Source organism: Schistocerca gregaria, chromosome 2, assembly GCF_023897955.1.
Source record: "Schistocerca gregaria isolate iqSchGreg1 chromosome 2, iqSchGreg1.2, whole genome shotgun sequence".
NCBI classification, from domain to species: domain Eukaryota; kingdom Metazoa; phylum Arthropoda; class Insecta; order Orthoptera; family Acrididae; genus Schistocerca; species Schistocerca gregaria.
The window spans coordinates 726,657,213-726,683,480 of NC_064921.1; the positions used below are offsets into that span (position 1 = coordinate 726,657,213).

General features: G+C 45.1%; 1 protein-coding gene across 1 annotated transcript in view; it reads right to left on the minus strand.

The window, feature by feature from the left end:
- Positions 1 to 26,268, minus strand: part of LOC126335953 (uncharacterized) — a 72,100-nt gene that overhangs the window by 6,870 nt on the left and 38,962 nt on the right. Inside the window, exon 3 of the mRNA XM_049999430.1 lies at positions 24,173 to 24,292. Coding sequence (XP_049855387.1) covers positions 24,173 to 24,292 — 120 coding nt within the window. The remainder of the gene's footprint in view (positions 1 to 24,172; positions 24,293 to 26,268) is intronic.

Genomic DNA, 26,268 nt, shown 5'->3' on the forward strand with positions numbered 1-26,268 from the left:
ACCTCCGCCGGTATCAGCCGCACAGTCCATGACTGCAGTGCCTCAGACCGCTCGGCTAATACCGCGCGGCGATAAATAGTCTAATCCGAACTTAAGATTTCGTTGTGATTAACGCCCTGTTTCAACCAACTTTTTGTCCCTAATACTATCTGTGCATTATAACCTTCGGAAAGCGATACCCCGTTGGATGTCTCTGCAGTTTACTAAAATCACACTTACCTTCTCTATATCTGATCTGCGACGACGAACATTCTCTTAGGACAATGGGGCTGTGTATCAGGCATATCGTCTTTGATTAAAAGGAAGAGCTTCTCTAACCAAATAATGCCCCATGTGCATGCCACACGTACTCCGCTACCCTAGTAGCCGCTTCCTATGTGTAGCGCACGCCTGACCTATTAAGGGAAATTCTACAATTCTGTACCCGATAGCGGAGGCCGAGCAATTCGCATCCGATACCGTCGCAGAGTCGACTAAGCGTCTAGTTTAGACCTTCCACTCTGCTCCAAAACCAGAGGACCGCAATCAGCGCTGGGGACGATAGACAGCTTAAGCCGTCGGCACACGGACCGTGCTGTCGAACGTTAACGTTGAGCGTGCCAGGTTTAACGTGCTCCTGAACGCTCAGAAACGATGCGACTTGTGCATACGGTACGTGGGCCCCAACGTGGTATACGCAACGCACTCCAGCGGCAGTTTGAGGGATGTTTCTTGTTCGTAAATCGCACTGTTTACTCAACGGGCGCGCGTGAAATTCCCACGTTAGGTCTATTAAAACGCACATTTTCTCCATCGTCCACGAAAAGGAAAGTACCATGTTCAATCAATGAGGACACAGGCTTACAAAAGTTCCATTACAAACAGTGCGGTACAAATTTGGAATACTTCTCCGCATAAGATAAACATTATTTCATCATTCCCACATTTTAGTAAAACCCCAACGTCAGTCTTACTTGATCACTGTTCCTACTCTATAGCAGAATCTTTGCAACATGTGAATTACGAAGCGTAAAAGAAAAACGAGCAAAATATCTTTATACAGTAGTGCAAGCTGTCCTGTAATTAAGCCACTCGAACAAAGTCACCCTTCAAAGAAAGGTGAACTTTATTTATATAACATCAAATATTATAGCATATACTTATATTAAATTAATAATAAAGTATCAGAACTAAATAAAAACCCGAATGTTAGGTAAAAAAATTTGGGAGAGTAAAGACACGAACCACCGCCTCAGCATAGATTCTTTAGCGCTCAGAAACGCTACCTTTTTTATTATTTTTTTGTTTTTTTATTTTATTATGTTTTTTACCAGGAACAGGGTAAATGAACAAAAGATCTTTATTTGTACAAACTTAAATACAACAGAAATGCCATCCTTCCGGCGAAAATAACACGAGACATTATACTCGTACAAGGCGAGCAATTTCTTTTATGAACGAGGTGTAGGAAAAAAGAATAATAATACTGATGTAAGCTAAGAGGTGTGAAGCAATATACAGTGGAGTGAGGGAAAAACCAGTGGTTTCTGGTATAGTTCATAAAAGAAAGGAGGCGCGTGTCCATGCGCCTACTCCACTGTGGGTTACAATGTAGAAAGTAGCGCGGGGGGTCTCAGATGTCAGCAGGGGGGGGGGGGGGGGGGGGGGGGCGGGAGTGCTGTCGGCGTGTGGCACCATCCAACTGAGCGGGGTTACGTAAAGATCGCATATAAGTCATTGGCGAAGAAGGCGCGGCAGCGCGGTCAGTGTTCGACTTCACTGTGGGCGGTTTGTAAGCACTGCCAGAAATCAAGGCGTGATTTGTCGCCATCGTTATACATGTAGGTGATCATCATCCCTTGACCCATACGATCGCATGATTTTTGGTGGCGGGAAATAAGTATTCTCAGGATGGATAAAAGTCCATTGGTCAATCGAGTCCAGCGGAACGCGGAGGTAACAGGCAACGAACTGTCGGGCAAGTTTCCAGACGTCACTGCTGGCAGCACAAGTTAGTTGATGCACATCGTCATCCACGAGGTGGCAAATGGAACAAAGTGGAGAGTCCTTTAGTCCGATGGCGTGAAGACGATGATTTGCGGCGAATTTTTCATTTGCGGCTTGGTACCATGTTGCCCGGACGTTGGAGGGAAGAAAAGGCTGGTGGATGTGACGCCAAACCGTGGGCCACCGGGTGGACGGATGTCTTAGTTCGATATTGTTGCTGGATATGGAACGAAGGAGTGGGGTGTAAGAATCTTTAGGTCGAGGAGAACGCGTGGTCGGTAAGTGTGTGTGAGCATAACTGAAGTCGACGATGAAATCAGAAATGTGCATCAGATGGTGCTTGATGTGTCCGACTGGTACTGGTGGTGTTATGGTCGCGGACACAAGAATTTCCAGCAAGCTGCGCGTAAGGGAGGTGCCCCCGTGCCACTGCTTGTGCATAGTGGACATGTACAAGGACGCCGCGCGGAGTCGCACATTGACAAGGCAGTGGCCCCCAGCTCGCTCGGGAAGGGTGAGCGTGTCGTAGCGGACCAGAAAGAGCGTACCGGCCGTAAGGAAGTATCCGAAGGCACCCTGGAGGCTGTCCAATAGTTGATGGCAGCGGGAGGACCTGTGCAATGTGGACCATTCTGGACGCCACATGTTGATTGAGGTATTGGACACGTTGTAAAGAATCGAGTCGTCGCAGAAGATTTTGTACCGCCGTGCCGGTAGTTTGGAGTGCACGCCGAAAATTGATGGCAGCGGAGGTGAAAATGATACCAAGGTATCGTAGTTTCTGTACACACGGGAGAGGTGCTAAGTCGTCGTGTGAGAGGCCGCGTCCAATGGGCATCGCCGCGGATTTAGTCACATTCATGTTACTGCCCGCTGCAGTGCCGTACGTTGATATCAAATCAAGTATCGTGTGTGTTTCACTCCGTGAGTGGATCAAGAGGAGGAGGTCGTCCGCATACACACGACATCGAAAACTGTGCTGTCGCAGAGTGAGACCAGAAAGGTGGCTCGTCAGACTCCCGATGAGTGGCTCCAGGCTGATGGCATAGAGTAGGTTCGAAAGTGGGCAGCCTTGCTGTACGGAACGCCGGATCGCCACTGGTCCCGCCACACGGCCATTAACCTGAATCAGCGATTCGGCGGTGGCGTACAGCCGCTGGATCACGTCGATAAAGGCTGGTGGAAAACCCATGCGGTTCATCACGGAGAACAGAAAAGGATGCCGCACTTCGTCGAATGCGCCGTCAAAATCAATGGCAACCACTGCGGCGCGGAGTCTGCACGCCGCTGCCAGTGCAATTAAATGGCGACATTCTCCTGTGGCCGTTTGTATATTAACTGAGCCGCCCGGGGTTGTCTGTTCCGGGGATAGAATGCTGGGCAGGACTTTGCGGCAACTCGTTGCCAGTAGACGTGTAAAAATTTTACAGTCTGCGTTAACCAGAGTCAAGGGACGGTAATGTGCTGTCGTCATACCTAGTGTCGGTTTGTGGATGGGTATAATAATTCCCGTGACAAAAGACGGCGGTACGGCGTTCCCCATCGTCAGCAGTTCATGAAACATCGTTGTCCACCGTGACGCCATTAGTGTGAAGAAAGCGCGATAAAATTCTATCGGCAATCCGTCGACACCAGGACACTTATTCAGAGCACCTTTTTCGATTGCATCGTGGATTTCGTCGCGCGTAATGGGCTCCATCAGCTCGTCCGCTTCGTCGCTGGTGAGGGTGCGAGTTACGTGTGGTAACACAGACTCCTCAGCGTGGTTGTTGGTAGTCTCCTCCTGATACACTGTGCGGTAGTGGTCGACAAAGGCACTGACGATTTCGGCCTGGCAAGTGACGTGCTGGCCGCGACAGGTTGTGATCTCGGTGATGAGTTGTTGTCGCCGATGTTTCCTATCGGAGGCAATATGATGCATGGTCGGATGTTCCTGTTCCGACGAATCTTGATACCGGGTTCGCACCATAGTCCCCTGCAGTTGACGGCGTGTCAAAGTTAGAATTTGCGCCTTAATCCTGCTGCGTTCCCTCTGGGTGTCGGGGGTGGGCGGTTGGGCGTCCAGGTCGCGGAGAGCGGCGTAGAAATAGTCGGTAGTGTGCCGGTGCCACATAGCAACTTCCTTTCCACACTGAATCAAAGTACGTCGAATGGCAGGTTTGGCACATTCCAGCCACCAGGTCAAAGTCGTGCAGTATTTAGGTAAGCGACGTTCACAGGTGGCCCATGTATCGGTAACATGTTGAAGACATTCGGGATCATGAAGACAGGAGGTGTTTACCTTCCACGGTGCTCGACTACGCCAGACCAATTGCTTGGGGAAGAGAATGTTGCAGATGTAGGTACAGTGGTCCGAAAAGGCCAGGGGCCAAAGTTCAGCACCTTGGACTGCAGGTGTGAGTTCCCGAGAGACGTAAATTCTATCAAGGCGGCTCGCGGAGTGACTCGTCTGGTAAGTATGTCCAGGCGCGTCTCCGTGCTGAACTTCCCAAGTGTCGCGGAGCAACAGATCTCGGACGACAAGACGCAGTTCTTGACAGGTGTTGTAGTGGGGCACTTGATCTTTAGGGTGCAAGACACAATTAAAATCACCTCCAAGCAAGTAATGGTCGCAGCGCCCAAGAAACAAAGGAGCGACTTCTTCTGAATAGAAGAGTGCCCTGTCGCGTCTGCGGGTGGAGCCTGACGGAGCGTAAATGTTGATGATACGCGTCCCCATGACGGTGACGGCCATGCCTCTGGCAGATGGAAGGTATGTGATATCGGCCACTGGAATGCCTTCTCTGGCGTAGATGGCTACGCCGCGTCCCAGGTGGTCACCAGGAGAAGGATAAGTGTTATATCCCGCTACGTCTGGAAGTGTGGCCACGTGTACTTCCTGTAGTAGTGCGATATCGGTGTCCGACGCCCATATCATCTCTCGCAGCAGTTGAAGTTTCACTGGTGAGCTAATAGTGTTAGTGTTGATCGTCGCTATTCGGTAAGTTTGGAGCCGTCCCCCGCCGTGGAGGAGAACTCCACCGGCGGAGGATGAAGAGGGGCGAGGCAACGGCGAGTCGTACCGTACGCTACCTGACGGCGTTATCAGCGGCGTAACGATGCTTGCGTCTAGGTTATCTCTGTCCCCAGCGTGTGGTCCGGGTCCTCACGGACGTCCTCACTCCACACCATTGAGGGCGCTGTCGTTGTGATGGTCGTACGTTGCACTTCGGTCGTAGGGGCGGAGGACGTCTCGGCGGCAGTCGCAACGGTGGAGTCCATTGGTTCAGGAGCGCCTGAGCCAGCCAGTAGAGTAGGCATCGAAACAGCCGCAGTCGGCATCTTGTGGTCGTCATTCGCATCGTCGTGTAGGTTCTCCGAGGCCTCGTCGGGTCGGACGACCTTTGGAGCATCGGGGGGTGATCCATCTCGTTCCGAGACCGTAGGGCGCCTCCTCTTGCGCCTTTTAGGTGAACGTTGTTTGCGGGTTCGTCCTTCCGTGTCGGAAGACGGAAGGGAGTCGCGTCGCTCTGAGAGGATGGCCGTCGTGGGAACGTCAAATGAAGGGACGTCCATATGTTCAGGCGGGTGGGTGTCGCCGCTGTTGGTAGTGGCGCCGGAGTAGCGTCAGGCTTTGAGCGCGGCGTGTCGGCCCCGGCGGTATCCGTAGCAGCTGGAAGGGTCACCGGTACGTGGTCTGATGGGCGGCGGCCGGTGGGAGGAGAAGAGAGCGCCGATGCGTAGGTGATCGGTAAAACCGTCGTCGGAGCCGGAAATGCCACGGTAGCGGCTGGCAGTTGAGTGATTCGTCGCTGAAGACACTCAGATCTGCGGTGGCCTTCTTTGCCGCACCCGGAACAGGTCTTGGGTTGGCCGTCGTATATGACAACCGCTCGGCACCCGCTAATTTGCAGGTAAGATGGCACGTGGCGATGGAGGTCGATGGTGATCTGCCGTACACCGTTAAGAACGGGGTACGTTTGGAATTACGCCCAGCGTTCGGCAGTGCCATAGAGGCGGAAAGCCGCGATAACGTCTTCCGCCGGAAGCTCGAACGGGAGTTCGAAAACTCGTATGGTGCGCATTCCTAAGCCGGTATGGTCGACAGTGACCGCTCCGACATTGCCGTCGGCGTGGCAAAAGCGTAATCCATGGTTGGTGTCACGAAGTATTCTTTCACATTCGGCGCCATTGACGACTTTGACGTACATAGTACTGCTTAATATGGACAAATGCATGCCGAAGATGTCGGAAGCTGGGATCTTAGCAACGTCGCGTAGCAAGCGTTCCACTCCCAAGGCCTTTGGTCGTGCGTATTCGTTGCAGAAGTTGAATCGTTGTGTTGATTTTCGAAAACGGTTGGCCATGGTTCTAGTGCACGTAAGCGACACGTAAATGACGGCCGCTGAAATGTAAACAACAGCGAGCGCGCTCGGAAACAACAACACATCCGCACTGCACGGCGGCGAAAGCCGGACTTGTCGGTGCCTACCCATTACGCTAAATAAACAACAGGCTGCTATTCCTTAAAAATATTGTGTCACCCCTTGCTAAAAACGTTAATCGTAGATAATTATGTTTTAATTGAAATTTAATTGTAACAAATTGTACGATGAACAATGCGTTTTGGGTGGATCTTCAGTGTGTCACTACCTTCAAATACCCTACTCTCATAATACGCTCGTTACAATAATTCTTTTGCCATGAATATAATGTTTCTCATTATTTTATTGGAAACGAATCACACAACTAAAAACGGGTTTTCCGGTGATTCTCAATTTGCTGGTGCTCAGAAACGGCATATATACATAAAGTCTTGAAATGGATGCCAATATAGCGCCTCACAACTCTGTACTGAAGGGAGTCGGCGTGCGTGTGACGTAGGTGTCGATGTGCCATCTCATTGGTCAACGCTCAGACGCACGCTCAGAATATCTGACATGCCAGATATTGCTCTGCACATTCGGAAAGACTCCAGAGCGTGCTATTCCACGCTATGACGTCAGAAACTCGGCACGCTTAACGCTCAACGTTCAGATGCACGGTCCGTGTGCCGACGGCTTTAGCCTGCAGGCAGTATGCGATGCTAGTTGTCTTCACCAAATCAGCCGAAAGGAGCCGACGAAATCCTCCGAACCAAAGCGGAAGGCCCCATTTGTGCCACTATATGCAGCCGGTTGCACCCAGAGCGCTAGATAGCTGCCGGCAGGGCCTCTTCCACATCACAGACGAGACCCCCCGGCATGCATACCTAGGTCATACTGGCATTCCTTCCCGCATCGCCTGCTATTTCCCTGATGGCTCCCTTAAAACTGGAGCTCCCAGTGACAAGCATACGCACCCTTTGCACTTGTCCGGACTGGGCAGGAAAATCGGCCGCTGGCCCAACAGGAGAGGGATCCTGTGCTGGCTCAGAGTTCAGTGTTGCTAAGGCGTAAGGAACCAGCCGCGTGACCTGCTCCCTCTTTCGCCTTCCCGCCCAATGACATGTGAACTCACCACTTTCTTCCATCTAGTCTCGAGTGAGAACTGACCGGTCAAATGCTGCGTATCAGAAAATGCATCGACACCTGGATCACCAGGGGAGTCCAGCGACACCACAGATGTCACGGGTCTCGTCACCAGCACCCCGATGTCGGCGCAACTTTGAACACTATCCGGAAGCATGTCGACGGCAGCCAACGCAGCTTCCAGCTGCTTACAGGTAACAGCCAACTCTCCTTGTGTCCGCTCGCAACTAGCACAGGCCCTAGCCATATCGTAGCGTGTAAAAAAAATAGACGTAAGATCTCAAATGGCGCTGTTGAGTTTGGAATGTGCGCAAAATATAACGAGGAGAATAAACGCTGAAACCGCTCTGCAGATTTCTCACTATACTCTGAGACGGCAAGCTTTTAAACAGAAATAAATTTCTCTACTGAAGTGGATATATCTACAGTTATCTGTTACTAGAAACTCTCCTTACCCAAAACCTACTGCACGAAATAGGTATCCAAACTAAACTATATGGTATGTATCACCACGAGATTTAAACTTAGTGGCATGACATGGAGCAACAGGTGGCGGGAAAATTGTACTAGGAAGCCTCCTTACACAAAGATATGCACCAGAATTTACGCAAAAACAAAAACTTACAGTAATTTGCTAACCGCTAGTCTACACAGTAAAATACAGATATAGTTCACTTCCTTGGAGAAGCACATGTCTCCCAACTGGAGTAGTGCATTTGGTTTGATGAAACCATAAACAACACTGCGCACCCTTTATACCACAATACATCATTATAACTGTTGACAGTTCATTTGCGAATGACACCTACTGGGAATGTCAAGAACTAACAGTGTTAGGTGGAAATAAAACTGGAACTTCTAGGTTACTGCATTTAGTGCTGTACCAAACATTTTTTTTAGGTTTTTGCCCTTCGCAATTATAGTTTACTTTATGTGTAACTAATATTTAAACAGCCTGTACAAGAAACCCTTACAGATTTTGATAAATAGTGCAGACAATTTTAACAGCTATTTTATTTAATTCAAAGATCAAATTTTCGTTTATGGTCAGGGATCTGTATGGACTCTTGCCCATCACTGTCTTTGACATATACAATCAGCGCAGCGTTCATGAAGATAACATCGTATTTGGTGCTTTTCGAACTTATACTTGCATATTGCAATGTAATTGATACACCATATTAAAGATCTATCCGAAACACATCTGTTTAGTAGTGTATGTTGTATTAAGGTGTCCGAATACGAGATAGTTGATTATGGAGACACAGTCTGTAAACTTCGCTGGAGAGTTTTGGCATTATAGTTCCGGTAGATGCCTCAAATTTCGTTTTCTCTTATTTTTGTGTGTGTGTGGGGGGGGGGCGAGGGGGGGGGGGCTTGAAGTGCAGCTTAACCTGTAGCTTACACCATCACTATCAATGTATTTACATATTTCTGACATACAATTTATAGATTTGATAACAACATTGTAATATTGTATTTGAAAGCCCCTGATGCTTCGTATGGCAGCACAAGTCATCCAGTCAGTCATTGACAAGTGAATCTTATCTTAGACCAGTAGTGACCATGTATTTTGTACTATTTTAGAAAAATTTAGACACCCAAATAACACTGTAATATTTAAGCGGGGGTCCAATGTGTGATACAGAGATCGAATTTTGCTCATCAACAAGTGCAGCTTAACCAGTGATGGTAAAATACTGGACTGTTGTTTCTGTTTGTGTTTCTGTGTGTGTGTGTGTGTGTGTGTGTGTGTGTGTGTGTATGTGTATGTATGTGTACGTGCTTGCTTGCACGTGTGTGTTCGGATTGCTTCAGAGACAGCAAGGTCTCAGACAAATCCAGACTTGGCAAAGCTGTGGCACTTATGATAAAGCATTCCACTGCTTTCCTAGCTTCCACCTGGCGTAATTACTTTCAACAGTCACATGCAAATGTCACTGGGCTACATACTGATTGCCTGTTTTGTTTACGAAGTTCAGGTGTTTGGGTCTTGAGATGATGGTGGCTCTTGGACTATAAGGGTTGCCCAGAAAGTAATGCATATTGCATTTTTTCTTCAACAATTCTTTATTGAAAATAATGAGAATTACACATAGGAGCCGGCCGGTGTGGCAGAGTGGTTCTAGGCACTACAGTCTGGAACCGCGCGACCACTACGGTCGCAGGTTCGAATCCTTCCTCTGGCATGAATGTGTGTGATGCCCTTAGGTCAGTTAGGTTTAAGTAGTTCTAAGTTCTAGGGAATTGACGACCTCAGCAGTTACGTCCCATAGTGCTCAGAGCCATTTGAACTCATGAAAGAATGGTGTTTCATCTTCACACCCCATTTTTTCACGTAATCTCCATCCCATTCTATGGCCTTCCTCCAGTGCGAAACTGGGGCATGTATGCCCTATCGGTACCAATCGTTGTCCTGGTGACGGAACCAGTGCCACACTGTGTGAATCAACTCCTCCTCGTCTTCAAAATATCTTCCACGAATGGCATCCTTTAACGGCCCAAAGAAGTGGTCAGGTGTGACAGCCGTGTATGGTCTCCCTGACCGTTGCAAATCGTGGAGCTGCGCTGAATCACCTTCAGATTACCTCACTCTCCATGCTCAGCGACTAACTGTACTTCTGGCGACAGAAGATGCTCCATAGACTTTGCAAAAGCGTTTGTGAATATTCCTCACAGTTTCTTTCCCTACAGTGAGACATTCAATGACGCCACGTTGCTTGTAACATACATCAACTACAGACGCTATTTTGAAACTGTCGTGCAGCTACGCTTTCTGTCAGAAATGACAGAAACTAGGCGCGCTCACTCAGGAAACTTCAAATAATACGAGTACGAGTACATAGTAACATTTCGCGATCGTAGCATTGTTTTCAGCTGAGAAAAAAAAATTGCGGTCCATTACTTTGTGGGCACCGCTCGTACATACATTATTTCGTTTACGCACTTCAGGTCGTTTGAATACTTCGGAACATGACCAAGATGGCGGCTCTGACAGGCCATTTCGTTTGTGGAATACCGTTCATTCAGATTCTTTTGAACATGGTTAAGTTGGCAGCTCTGGGGCTACATAACTGATTGGCTGTTTCGTTAATGCAATTCAGGTCATACGGATTCACCGACATTTTAGCTGTGTCAGGCTGCTGTTGACACACAACTTCATTGCACTCATGCACTTGCATGTAGGCAATCTACATGTGTGATGTCATTGGTGTGGTACTAGAGTTGACTTAAGAAGATTCCTGGCGGCTGGTGGCATTGTTGCCGGCTTTCAGCTGCAAAGCACAAACAATGCGAAAACAATAGCTGTGTATGGGGTATTTTCAACACTGAGATGTTGCCATAGAGACGTTAGCAAAATTGTATTACATTGTTGTTTGAATTTGGCGGGCAAACTTGTCATGCCCAGCCCACTGCAACTGTCAGGAATCTTCTTATGCCAGCTTCACCATAAGTACATTATAGCACTAAGCATATACAGGGTGTCCCAGGACGAATGGTCAGTACTCAGAGATACTGTATAGTAAACATGGGTGCGAAAATGCATACCTTAAGAGCTAAGAGCATTTGTTCAGTAGAAGAGATGTGTTCCACCGTAGCGCAGATGAACAAGCCTCACGGTTCCTAAGGCATGCACTTTAGAGCCTATGTTTACTGGACATTTCCTTGTTTTGGTCTATACTATCACCTCACAAAATATGGAAATCAAGGAGCTTGCAGTAGAAGACATTCGTTTCACAGTACTGAAGCTGAAGCAGTGCTCATAGCTCATAACGTGCGCTTTCTAAAGCCAGTGTGTGTTATACTTTGTTTCGAATGATCGTTCGTGTTGTATCCCTTAATACTGAATATTCTTCCTAGGACATCCTGTATACTGTGGACCAGAATAGGTATGGCTAGTGAGGTAAGATGTTTTAAAACCTTTTATTTTAGTGCGTTAAAACAATATTGATGGACATGAAGTAATTGCAAATTAAAAATCACTAATGAAACTGAAATTTTTGAAAATACATTTAATGTGGCTGAGTGACCACTGGTATAGAAACGAGACAAGAACCAGCCACTCTGATAAATACTGATGGAAATGGAGAGTGTTACATCATGAATACTACCTTCCATCTGAAATTATTTTAGGACGCATAAGAGTTGTAAGTGCCAACGTTTTATGATAACATTGCATACTGAACTAACTTTCATCAACAAGGGCAGTTTAAGTGGTAAGTTAGATCAGTAGTAGTGGTTATGTGTATTTTGCAATGTTACAGAACCAGTTTAAGTATTTTGCTGAACTTAATGTCTGGTACATAGATACAACAAAGGCCGTCGACTAATTTATTTAAGCAGTAGAAATAAGGAAGCTGCGCTTCTTTTAATAAGTAATACAGACAATTTAGACGTGGAAATACTTAAAATGAAGATCCACTGTGATTGCTAATTGGGGTACAACAATCAAGCTTTGTCAAGAAGTGCTGCTTAACTGTTAGGTTTTATCATTAGTGCCAATATGCAAATGATCTATACGTCTTTTTTGAGCGTATAGAACAACTAATTTACGTCAGAAGTGCCATGTGTGTTTTGTGACCCCAAATCTTACACATTATGTGAAATAATTTTATTTTGCTGCTAAGTTCGCATTTTCATTCGCGATGATTGATCCCGAAACGCGTCGTACGAAAAATAAAATTAAGAAAATCGTGACTGGTAGCAAATGAGTTATTTATAAACAAACCTATTGTTTTCACAGTCGCAGGCTTTCAGTATCATTTATAATGGATCAAATCAAATTTTACTTATATTTTCTAATAATCACTCCTCAAGTAAGTGTGCTCAATCTCGTCAGTTAGTATAATAAATAATTTTATCTTGATGCAAAAACTGTATTCTCTGTCTTTTCGCATCATTGCCTTGGACCATGCATGTTCCCACTCTGTCATGTTCCAGCACCATTTTCGCTCATGCTCTGTTGAATGCAAACATTGCATAAGTTCTCCTAGTGTAACAAGAAAATATGCCTTTTAAGTGCTACATTACAGTTAAGATCTTGTCAAAACACCTTCTTCCTACCTTCCTAAAATTGTGTTTAATCAGTCCGTTTGCCTTTTGAGCATGTTGTGTATGTGTGTGTCTTTGTATCACGTATTTTGATTAGACTTTAGTATTATTTAGTATTTGATCATAGGAAAGACAGCCAAAAGACATTTTAGAGAGCTGTGGCACCTCTGTTACAGTTATTAAATATTGCAGCATTCCTTCAAACTTCGTTTTGTATATAACCTACAATAGATTCAGTTCAGATGCAAATAAAAAGCAATATTAGCCTGGTAATATAATAGATAATATTTTCCTACTGTAGAGCGTGATGCATTACCTTCGTCCACCTTAAAATGGCGCTTGATAACATAAAACATCACTGAAAAGTTTCTAAAAACGCTAGCTGGTGACGGTTCGTTCTATTAACCATCGATAACATGACAGCTTCAGATGCCAACCACCGTATGTATTTTAAGCATGGGGATGTTGTAGTAACACTTGACGAGTTCCGTAGAACAATTCACATATGAAAAATAACTAATTTGAGTCTCCACTTTGCCTTACACCAAGTGTGGTTCATATACCAAACTATGAACTTTTACAGATGCTGCTATCTGTCGGCAATGACAAGCTATAGGAGCATAAAGCATCAGTTGATTTTATTTCACAGTTTGAAGTTTCGCTGAATAGTAGTTCCAGTAAAACTCATCTTTAGCTGCTGCATATCTCTAATGTGTTCATTACATTGCACACTGATCTCATATACCATGACGAATGGGGTATATTACTGTTATACGTGTGGCGTCTGTTCCTTCGGATATGTTCGAAAGAACATGCGACGTTACACGATGATTTTTGCTGGCACGTTGCTCACTAAAGAACCTCCCACAGGGCAGACCAGTTGCGACTTCACCTGATGATGCTCGCCCCTTAGGTAATGGGGCAATGTACGGCTCTATTTAAAAAGAAGAGCTGGATAATGTCGCAGGGTAGAGCTGCACACGTCTGCTTTCATGCCTGGCAGTTATGTCGCTGTGATTTATTTATGCACTGACTAGATTTGCGAATTAATAAAATAAAATGATATATTAAATAAAGATAAATGAATAATTAATAAAAAGGAGGTCTATTGTAATGCCTGTAATTTACGTAGATGACAGAGAATTATGTTTAATAAGAATAATAGCAGAATCGCCAAGCTAAATAGTCATCCAGGATATGCGAAAACTAAGTCCATTTCATAATCAAAATAAACTAAATATTCACCAGCTCAAAATAATTGAGTAGTCAACATGATAATTTAGAAATTAAGGCACTTGAGATAACGAGTAGAAACTCATATTCTATTCTCAATTCTGTAATGCAATCGGAAAAAATTTAGATTATTATAACGGCTGCTCGCCGCCCACAATCAACCACCTGAACGATAGAATCACGCATGGTATCACAAACAGGTCTGCATTCTTCTAGAACGAACATGAAAGTGTCTATAATCTCTTCCTTAAGTGTACCACTCGAAAAGACGTCTGTCTCCTCCTGACTCCACTGGTGTTCTGCCACTGTCTCTCATTGACTGATAGCCATCTCACCCAAAAATACATCGTTCTTAAGTTCTGCTGACAATGTTTGGCTCAACTTCACCACTTACCAAACTAAACTAATATATTACAACAATATTTAGATAAAGAAGTGTTATAAACTTCAGTCACACCCAGATTATTTACAATATCTGTTTGTTCGTAAGTAAATAAGCCCGTATTCGTGCACCAGTGCGCCCACGTGAGACAACAAAAAATTAGCTTTAAGTATTGATTAAAAAGTTATTAATGTCTCCTTGATAGAGTCTTTTGGCACTCTTTACAATGTTAGTGTCACTAACATTTGCGATTGACCACTTTTAAATTACTACTGTTTTTAACATCAATTTTAATGAGCATCTAAATAAACTTAAGGACAAAAAATAAAATATTCCTTAAATAGTTACACAAGTATGACAAGATATGAGGTATTCAAGCTGTATTCATTTGCTGAGTTATTGTGGGGAATACAATGTTCTTATGGACATTTGCACAATGAAAACTCGTAAAAAACGTAATAAATCAAGAAACAAACTGGATATAGAAATGTCGTTTTCAGAGGTGATAGCTATTTATAGTGCAATGCTATCATCTGAGATATCGTTTGCTGACATCGAAGAAGCGTTTAAAAGTTGTTTGGTCAGAGGTTCATGGTGTAAATGTTTAGTTCTGTAAAATATTAACTTATGTAGTTTTCAGGATATCGCAAATATTATTGTTTCTTTGGACGTGCCTCATTCTTCTGAGATCGCAGTTGTACTCAGATTTGCTCTTTATGTAACTGTGATTTATTGTCGAATTTCAAAAAGTTGCAACAGATCGTCTTCAGCTTGTCTGCAAGTCCATTAATGCTGGTGCATTTTACATTCTTATAAGCGACTGACTGCTATCCAAATTCCCAGCCTTGGGGTTTACCCATTTTCTGTGAAGGCTTTGTAGCCACACTTGGGCTCGCGAGCAACGGTCGCAGCGGCTGGACCAGCTGCATTGCTTTGGTGGCTCTGGGGCTGTCCGCCAGTGCTCAGCCTCACAAGCTTATTCATCTCGTCTCGTGCCACTTCCAGGCAGCTGGACAACTCGCCTACATATGCGTTATGTTACAAACATACTCCACACATATAATAGTAATACCTATGCTATAACAGCGATTCGTAAGAAATCATCAATGTGGTTGTATCCTAAGTCCAGTCCCTTGCAGAAATCCAGCTAAAATGCGACGAGCAGTGGGAATGGTGGACAGGGGAGCTTTACGGAAGTTCGGTGCGACAAGTGGGGAACTGTGGTCAGATGGAAGCCGTGTTTGGATAGCTGAGTTGGTTAGGGCAACCACTTGCATCAGGCAAGACATATGGGTTCGAGTTCTGGTCCAGCACAAATTTTCCACTTTTGCCATTGCACTACAGCAATGTTTTGAGCAGCTGAGTCATTTCTTACCTATCCCTTTCTCTTTCTTCCCCCCTTCCTCTGTTTCAGAAAATCAAGTACAGGCTTCATCATCCCAAATGTTAATATAATCGAATGCAACAGCTCTCGTATGTTTTTTGGTAGGAATACACAAACATCGTCTGCGCCACTACAAGAAATAAGAATTGTGAGTAGGAAGTGTAACGGACGAGGGAAGCTGCAATGCAGCGTGCGAAAAATTGAGACTTTGGGACAGACGGGAGACATGTCAGGCCAGCTGAGATGGTTAAGACAATAGTTCTAGAGAAGCAGAGCATCCGCGTTTTAGTCTCGGTCTGGCGTAAATTGTCAACTCTCACCGTTGCACTACCGCAATGCCCTGAACGCCTGGGAGTCATGATTTCCCACCTACCTCTGTCCCCTTCTTCCTGTGTCCTCTATTTCAGAAAATGAAATACAGGCCACGTCATCCCAAGTATTTTCTGTCCTGTCAGACAATTCCAAGAGAACAGGCAATAATCACTTACGTTAAAAAATTCAGATCATTTGGATACTTCTAAGCATAGCCATGATGGTTGCCTTGGAGCTATATTTTGTTTGGTTACCTCGTCTTAATGGCGTGTAACGTTCTTGAATGACTGGCTGTTTCATTTTAATAGTACACAGTTATTTGCTGGAGATGTGAGTGGGCAGGAGTCGAGGAGCATGAGGGTGTCACTTGTCATATGATACATAAGAGAGTAGTGTCCTGTTACAGTTGTGGATTCTGATGTCAGAAGGGCGTGGTCTCCATCAGTCAGGGTCCAGACAAGCCTCCACATAATGATCCAGTCTGGGGAATGGTAGGAGTACATGTCTGTTCCAGGGTCGCCATAGCACACATGCTGAGAGGTATTCTGTGGTGTGAACAATGCGGTTCGGTTCAGTTTTTAGTGGTCAGATCATCGCCAGTGGTCCATAGATGACATGCTGAAAGGTCATAGGAAGCGGTAATTGCCAAGACCCACATCTTTCTGACTGCTCGAATCATGGCGTGGAGTACCTATGTCACAAAAAGACTGATATGGTAATTATTGAAAGGGGCCTGAATGCTCATCAGTTTGTGGTAAGAATGGAAAATCCTATTGTCGCATTCTTCATGACCAGTGTACCAAATGGCATAGTCCAGCGGGATAATGCAAGAGCTCACACTGTAGAGGGGTTGAATAAGCGAGTACAACTTATTGGAAATTGTTTAGAAGCGAACGTCGATTACATGGGAAAATGAAGTAAGTTTGTAGGAAATTTTCACAGTCAATAAACACTTTTCGGTATAAATATTTCTTTTACGACCAAACTCTCCTGTTTGTATTAACTTATGGAATTGCTTATGTAACAAAAATCCTTATTAAGACTTTTAAGGACAAGATCAGTGGAGAGGTAAGCTGCGAGGTAAGCTGCAGGAGGATGGGTTGTTAGAAGGGTGGGCACAACATATCTGAAATTATACTGCTGTTGTACATTAATTATTTGAGCCACAAGTGTTGAAGCAGACAAATCTTCGCTAAAAATTCCAGATGGGATTTATTTTAGCGTAGCACATACAACTCGTTTTACTCATCCAAGGAGAGAAACATAGGAAATTCCTCCTTCATACACCAATTGGGTGGATGTAAACTAAAATGAGCCGATTATACTGAACGAAGTCGTACCCTCCTAGCGTTTCTTTCATCTTCAAAAAACGAGAAGAAGGTCGCTTATTTGCCTGAGAGCTTAAGGTAAATTATTAACTTTGTCAACATCAGTCTGTGGGTTTACAGTTTATGATGGAATTAACACAATTCTGATAAGAGTGGGCATTGTACAGTAGACGTTTGAGTACACACACAGACTGTTAGGTATTTACTAGTTTGGGTCTAGCTGTGTGTACCATTGACGCACTTTCTAAATAAGTTTGTGCTGCTTTTAAATGGGACATATGTGACCATCGTGGTTCTCGTGTTGATATTTTGTTAAAGGGACAATTATTTTTCATTTATTGTTATTGTTTTTAGTGTATGTGTTAGGGGTGGCCCATCAGCAGAACAAACATTCCCCGCTTCAGCCTAATATTTTTAAAATACTTAATCGATAGAAAATAATTTTAAACATAAAAGAAACATTTGTTTTAACTGGCTGAAAAGGAGACTGTCATTGACTTGACATTTTTCGATGTTAAATAAAACTGGAGGTGTGGAAACGGGGTATACGGTGAATTAAAGCATTGTAAAAGAGGAGAAGCTCTACTGAAAGCATAGAATGGAGAAAGAAAATGATTTTTGAGGTGTCAGAGTGTGAGTATAAACAAAGAGGCTGTGTGTGTTAGAGTGGAGATGAGAACATATGTAGATTATTGAATTCAAAAGTGGATTATGGGACTATGGTAAGGATAAGGCCTTGGTACGAAGACTAAAGGAATTGAGAAATATGGTGACCATTGTGGAGGGGGGAGAGGGGAGGGAACACATGATGTAGGGTAGTGTATGTAGGAGCGGATTTCATTCTCTAGGAGAGGGAGTCGTTTTAAGTTTCGTGCGTTTTGTGTAGTTGTAGGGCTTGTAGAGTATTTAGGTTTAAGATCTGCAACTTTCTAGGATTGGAAATTAGAGTGACAATGAAATTATTTCTATAAAGAGTGAGAAGATATGTAGGCCACGAATGGAATGGGAACAACTGTTAATATGATCCATATTGTGGCTGCAGGGTTACAATTTTGTGTACCATTGCATAAGAGTGAAACTTAGACCAGACTCTGGAGCAGCTAAGAATGCTTTCTAGGGGTGAAGTGCGGAGAGGAAACAGTTTTTCCCCTCTCTCCCTTCCGCAGCGTGGTTGCCTGTAGTCTTGTGTTAGAAGCTATCTGGAAAACATTGCCGGTCATTTTGTGATTCATTCCTAGCCGTTTATGAGTACTCAGTTGTTCTTATTTTTTTATGTTTAGCGCCAGTTAAAAGGCAAATATAATGGAACTTGCATGCAGACATCTCATCCACGGTGTAAGCTACATACCGGCGAGAAAGCCTTACCATTGGCGATGTCTTAACCCAATAAAATGAAACGTATTTTCTGACGAAAAAAGGCGTTTCAGTAGTTGCATATACAAAGTGATTCCGTGACAATATTACAAACTTTAAGCAATTATGAAGAAAGCTAAATGTATTGATCTGAGGTAAGCGACCCTGGTCCAGAGACGACCGAGTCCAAAGTTCAAGTGAAAATCGTTCTGATACCTCAAATACATGTGCTGGTGGCTGTTGTTGCTAAGACTGTATGGTAGGTAAGTTTCAGAGGTGGTAGTATGGACCAAAATAAGAAAGAAATGTCCAGTAAATATGGACTCTAAAATGCAAACGTTAAGAGCTACGGGCAGTTGCTCTTAATGTCTGCATTTTAGAGTCCATATTTAGAGGGTGTTTTTCTTTTGTTTTGGTCCATTGTAACGAAAAAAGGCGTTTCAGTAGTTGCATATATGTTGTTGTTGTTGTGGTCTTCAGTCCTGAGACTGGTTTGATGCAGCACTCCATGCTACTCTATCCTGTGCAAGCTGCTTCATCTCCCAGTACCCACTGCAACCCACATCCTTCTGAATCTGCTTAGTGTAGTCATCTCTTGGTCTCCCTCTACGATTTTTACCCTCTACGCTGCCCACCAATACTAAATTGGTGATCCCTTGATGCCTCAGAAATATGTCCTACCAACCGGTCCCTTCTTTTTGTCAAGTTGTACCACAAACTTCTCTTCTCCCCAATCCTATTCAATACTTCCTCATTAGTTATGTGATCTAACCACCTAATCTTCAGTATTCTTCTGTAGCGCCACATTTCAAAAGCTTCTATTCCCTTCTTGTCCAAACAATCTATCGTCCATATTTCACTTCCATACATGGCTACACTCCATACAAATACTTTCAGAAATGGCTTCCTGACACTTAAATCTATACTCGATGTTAACAAATTCCTCTTCTTCAGAAACGCTTTCCTTGCCATTGCCAGTCTACATTTTATATCGTCTCTACTTCGACCATCATCAGTTATTATGCTCCCCAAATAGCAAAACTCTTTTTCTACGTTAAGTGTCTCATTTCCTAATCTAATACCTTCAGCATGACCAGACTTAATTTGACTACATTCCATTATCCTCGTTTCGCTTTTGTTGATGTTCATTTTATATCCTCTTTCAAGACACTGTTCATTCCCTTCAACTGCTCTTCCAAGTCCTTTGCTGTCTCTGACAGAATTACGATCTCATCGGCGAACCTCAAAGTTTTTATTTCTTCTCCATGGATTTTAATACCTACTCAGAATTTTTCTTTTGTTTCCTTTACTGCTTGCTCATTATACAGATTGAATAACATCGGGGAGACACTACAATCCTGTCTCACTCCCTTCCCAACCACTGCTTCCCTTTCATGTCCCTCGACTCTTATAACTGCCATCTGGTTTCTGTACAAATTGTAAGTAGCCTTTCGCTCCCTGTATTTTACCCCTGCCACCTTCAGAATTTGAAAGAGAGGATTCCAGTCAACATTGTCAAAAGCTTTCTCTAAGTCTACAAATGCTAGAAACGTAGGTTTGCCCTTCCTTAATCTAGCTTCTAAGATAAGTCGTAGGGTCAGTATTGCCTCCCGTGTTCCAACATTTCTGCGGAATCCAAGCTGATCTTCCCCGAGGTTGGCTTCTACTAGTTTTTCCATTAGTCTGTATAGAATTCGCGTTAGTATTTTGCAGCTGTGACTTATTAAAATGATAGTTCGGTAATTTTCACATCTGTCAACACCTGCTTTATTTGGGATTGGAATTATTATATTCTTCTTGAAGTCTGAGGGTATTTCGCCTGTCTCATACATCTTGCTCACCAGATGGTAGAGTTTTGTCAGGACTGGCTCTCCCAAGGCCGTCAGTAGTTCCAATGGAATGTTGTCTACTCCGGGGGCCTTGTTTCGACTCAGGTATTTCAGTGCTCAGTCAAACTCTACACGCAGTATCGTATCTCCCATTTCATCTTCATCTGCATCCTCTTCCATGTCCAGTACATCACCCTTGTATAAACCTTCTATATACTCCTTCCACCTTTCCGCCTTCCCTTCTTTGCTTAGAACTGGGTTTCCATCTGAGCTCTTGATGTTCATGCAAGTGGTTCTCTTATCTCCAAAGGTCTCTTTAATTTTCCTGTAGGCAGTATCTATCTTACCCCTAGTGAGATAAGCATCTACATCCTTACGTTTGTCCTCTAGCCATCCCTGCTTAGCCATTTTGCACTTCCTGACGATCTCATTTTTGAGACGTTTGTATTCCTTTTTGCCTGTTTCATTTAGTGCATTTTTATATTTTCTCCTTTCATCAATTAAATTCAATATTTCTTCTGTTACCCAAGGATTTCTACTAGCCCTCGTCTTTTTACCTACTTGATCCTCTGCTGCCTTCACTACTTCATCCCTCAAAGCTACCCATTCTTCTTCTACTGTATTTCTTTCCCCCATTCCTGTCAATTGCTCCCTTATGCTCTCCCTAAAACTCTGTACAACCTCTGGTTCTTTTAGTTTATCCATGTCCCATCTCCTTAAATTTCCACCTTTTTGGAGTTTCTTCAGTTTTAATCTACAGGTCATAACCAATAGATTGTGGTCAGAGTGCCCCTGGAAATGTCTTACAATTTAAAACCTGCTTCCTAAATCTCTGTCTTACCATTATATAATCTATCTGATACCTTTTAGTATCTCCAGGCTTCTTCCATGTATACAGCCTTCTTTTATGATTCTTGAACCAAGTGTTACCTATGATTAATTTGTGCTCTGTGCAAAATTCTACCAGGCGGCTTCCTCTTTCATTTCTTTGCCCCAGTCCATATTCACCTACTACGTTTCCTTCTCTCTCTTTTCCTACTACCGAATTCCAGTCACCCATGACTATTAAATTTTCATCTCCATTCACTACCTGAATAATTTCTTTTATCTCATCATACATTTCATCAATTTCACCATCATCTGCAGAGCTAGTTGGCATATAAACTTGTACTACTGTAGTAGGCGTGGGCTTCGTATCTATCTTGGCCACAATAATGCATTCACTATGTTGTTTGTAGTAGCTTACCCGCATTCCTATTTTCCTATTCATTATTAAACCTACTCGTGCATTACCCCTATTTGATTTTGTATATATAACCCTGTATTCACCTGACCAGAAGTCTTGTTCCTCCTGCCACCGAACTTCACTAATTCCCACTATATCTAACTTTACCCAATCCATTTCCCTTTTTAAATTTTCTAACCTACCTGCCCGATTAAGGGATCTGACATTCCACGCTCCGATCCGTAGAACGCCAGTTTTCTTTCTCCCGATAACGACATCCTCTTGAGTAGTCCCCGCCCGGAGATCCGAATGTGGGACTATTTTAGCTCCGGAATATTTTACTCAAGAGGACGCCATCATCATTTAATCATACAGTAAAGCTGCATGCCCTCGGGAAAAATTACGGCTGTAGTTTCCCCTTGCTTTCAGCCGTTCGCAGTAACAGCACAGCAAGGCCGTTTTGGTTATTATTACAAGGCCAGATCAGTCAATCATCCAGACTGTTGCCCCTGCAACTACTGAAGAGGCTGCTGCCCCTCTTCAGGAACCACACGTTTGTCTGGCCTCTCAACAGATACCCCTCCGTTGTGGTTGCACCTACGGTACGGCCATCTGCATCGCTGAGGCACGCAAGCCTCCCCAACAACGGCAAGGTCCATGGTTCATGGGTGGGGGGGGGGGGGGGGGGAGTTGCATATATAAGTTGCAGAAAAAGAGGTCAACTATCAGAACTATCATAACGATTTTCGCTTACAACTTTCGAGTCGTTTATTTACAGACCAAGGTGCGTTACCTCAAATTGCTACACTTGCCCTTCTCCAGCATCTCTGGAAGTTTGTAAGACGCACAGAGTCAGCCTGTATAGTGAGACCGTTAACAAATTATTTATACAGCAACTACTGATACTATATAGAGTCAAAAGTAGAATTGATGTTATTTCGGAAGTATTAGCGCACTGAAGCAATGAAACGATTTACACTCCTGGAAATTGAAATAAGAACACCGTGCATTCATTGTCCCAGGAAGGGGAAACTTTATTGACACATTCCTGGGGTCAGATACATCACATGATCACACTGACAGAACCACAGGCACATAGACACAGGCAACAGAGCATGCACAATGTCTGCACTAGTACAGTGTATATCCACCTTTCGCAGCAATGCATGCTGCTATTCTCCCATGGAGACGATCGTAGAGATCCTGGATGTAGTCCTGTGGAACGGCTTGCCATGCCATTTCCACCTGGCGCCTCAGTTGGACCAGCGTTCGTGCTGGACGTGCAGACCGCGTGAGACGACGCTTCATCCAGTCCCAAACATGCTCAATGGGGGACAGATCCGGACATCTTGCTTTCCAGGGTAGTTGACTTACACCTTCTAGAGCACGTTGGGTGGCACGGGATACATGCGGACATGCATTGTCCTGTTGGAACAGCAAGTTCCCTTGCCGGTCTAGGAATGGTAGAACGATGGGTTCGATGACGGTTTGGATGTACCGTGCACTATTCAGTGTCCCCTAGACGATCACCAGAGGTGTACGGCCAGCGTAGGAGATCGCTCCCCACACCATGATGCCGGGTGTTGTCCCTGTGTGCCTCGGTCGTATGTAGTCCTGATTGTGGCGCTCACCTGCACGGCGCCAAACACGAATACGACCATCATTGGCACCAAGGCAGAAGCGACTCTCATCGCTGAAGACGACACGTCTCCATTCGTCCCTCCATTCACGCCTGTCGCGACACCACTGGAGGCGGGCTGCACGATGTTGGGGCGTGAGCGGAAGACGGCCTAACGGTGTGCGGGACCGTAGCCCAGCTTCATGGAGACGGTTGCGAATGGTCCTCGCTGATACCCCAGGAGCAACAGTGTCCCTAATTTGCTGGGAAGTGGCGGTGCGGTCCCCTACGGCACTGCGTAGGATCCTACGGTCTTGGCGTGCATCCGTGCGTCGCTGCGGTCCGGTCCCAGGTCGACGGGCACGTGCACCTTCCGCCGACCACTGGCGACAACATCGATGTACTGTGGAGACCTCACGCCCCACGTGTTGAGCAATTCGGCGGTACGTCCACCCGGCCTCCCGCATGCCCACTATACGCCCTCGCTCAAAGTCCGTCAACTGCACATACGGTTCACGTCCACGCTGTCGCGGCATGCTACTAGTGTTAAAGACTGCGATGGAGCTCCGTATGCCACGGCAAACTAGCTGACACTGACGGCGGCGGTGCACAAATGCTGCGCAGCTAGCGCCATTCGACGGCCAACACCGCGGTTCCTGGTGTGTCCGCTGTGCCGTGCGTGTGATCATTGCTTGTACAACCCTCTCGCAGTGTCCGGAGCAAGTTTGGTGGGTGTGACACACCGGTGTCAATGTGTTCTTTTTTCCATTTCCAGGAGTGTAATAGATTTACGCCCAAGAACCTGTCACTGACAGTTATACTACATTTGTAAGTACTTTCACGAAAATGTTTTTAGAATGGCGCCTACTATTTTGTTGCAGAGCATATAAGAACACAGCCGTGACGCTGTGGCATCCCTGTCATGTTCAGTATTCTCAGCTGTGGATAGCGCAGCATGAACACAAGGGCACGTATACTCACCAACCAAGGGGCGGGAGTGTCACGGCGCGCCAACGGAACCACCACTTCTTCTTCTTCCACTTCTGCCTCGTTATCATCAGCGATGGCGTCTCGCAACTGCGAGCTGCTTTTTCCAGCATGCTGTTGAGAAGAACAAATAACATGTTATGGTTCCAGAATGAGATTTTCACTCTGCAGCGGAGTGTGCGCTGATATGAAACTTCTTGGCAGATTAAAACTGTGTGCCGGACCGAGACTCGAACTCGGGACCTTCGCCTTTCGCGGGCAAATGCTCTACCAAGTTTCAACATGTTATGGTGACGTATACAGGGGAATGTGCTGGGAGAAGAGTGGGGTGGCAGTAATGTAGGAAAATAGATAATATATTGTGGTTGGGTATACAGAGAAAAGATATGCGGAAAGCCTGCAGTGTGTTAGAGATATAGGTACAGATATTGCGATAGATACCTTAATATTACGTTGCTCCATAAGTTCGTAGCATTTTTGTTTTTCACGTTCATCTTAGGGTTCCTATGGTTTATTTATCGATGCTCCGTCCGCCCCGATAGCTGAATGGTCAGCGTGACAGACTGCCGTCCTAAGGGGTTCCGGTTCGATTCCCGGCTGGGTCGAGGATTTTCTCCGCTCAGTGACTGGGTGTTGTGTTGTCTTCATCACCATTTCATCCCCATCCGACGCGTAGGTTGCCCAATGTGGCGTCGAAGGTACACTACTGGCCATTGAAATTGCTACGCCACGAAGATGACGTGCTACAGACGCAAAATTTAACCGACAGGAAGAAGATGCTGTGATATGCAAATGATTAGCTTTTCAGAGCATTCACACAAGGTTAGTGCCGGTGGCGACACCTACAACGTGCTTACATGAGGGAAGTTTCCAACCGATTTCTCATACACAAACAGCAGTTGACTGGCGTTGCCTGGTGAAACGTTGTTGTGATGCCTCGTGTAAGGAGCAGAAATGCGTACCATCACGTTTCCGACTTTGATAAAGGTCGGATTGTAGCCTATCGCTATTGCGGTTTATCGTATCGCGACATTGCTGCTCGCGTTGGTTCAGATCCAATGGCTGTTAGCAGAATATGGAATCGGTGGGTTCAGGAGGGTAATACGGAACGCCGTGCTGGATCCCAACGGCCTCGTATCACTAGCAGTCGAGATGACACACATCTTATCCGCATGGCTGTAACGGATCGTGCAGCCACGTCTCGATCCCTGAGTCAACAGATGGGGACGTTTGCAAGACAACGACCATGTGTACGAACAGTTCGACGACGTTTGCAGCAGCATGGACTATCTGCTCGGAGACCATGGCTGCGGTTACCCTTGACGCTGCATCACAGACAGGAGCGCCTGCAATAGTGTACTCAACGATGTACCTGGGCGGACTAATGGCAAAACGTCATTTTTTCGGATGAATCCAGATTCTGATTACAGCATCATGATGGTCGCATCCGTGTTTGGCGACATCGCGGTGAACGCAGATTGGAAGCGTGTATTCGTCATCGACATGTTTACATGGCATTGGTTACTACACGTCTCGGCCACCTCTTGTTTGCATTGACGGCACTTTGAAAAGTGGACGTTACAATTCAGATGTGTTACGACCCGTGGCTCTACCCTTTATTCGATCCCTGCTGAAACCTTACATTTTAGCTCGATAATGCACGACCGCATGTTGCAGGTCCTGTGCAGGCCTTTCTGGATACAGAATATTTTCTACTGCTGCCCTGGCCAGCACATTCTCCAGATCTCTCACCAGCTGAAAAGATTTGGTCAACGGTGGCCGAGCAATTGGCTCGTCACAATAGGCCAGTCACTACTCTTGATGAACTGTGGTATCGTGTTGAAGCTGCCTGGGCAGCTGTACCTGTACACGCCATCCAAGGTCTGTTTGACTCAATGCCCAGGCGTAACAAGGCCGTTATTACGGACATAGGTGGTTGTTCTGGGAACTGATTTCTGACGATCTATGCACCCAAATTGCGTGAAATTGTTATCACATGTAAGTTCTAGTGTAATATATTTGTCCAATGAATACCCGTTTATCATCTGCATTTCTTCTTGGTGTAGCAATTTTAATGGCTAGTAGTGTAA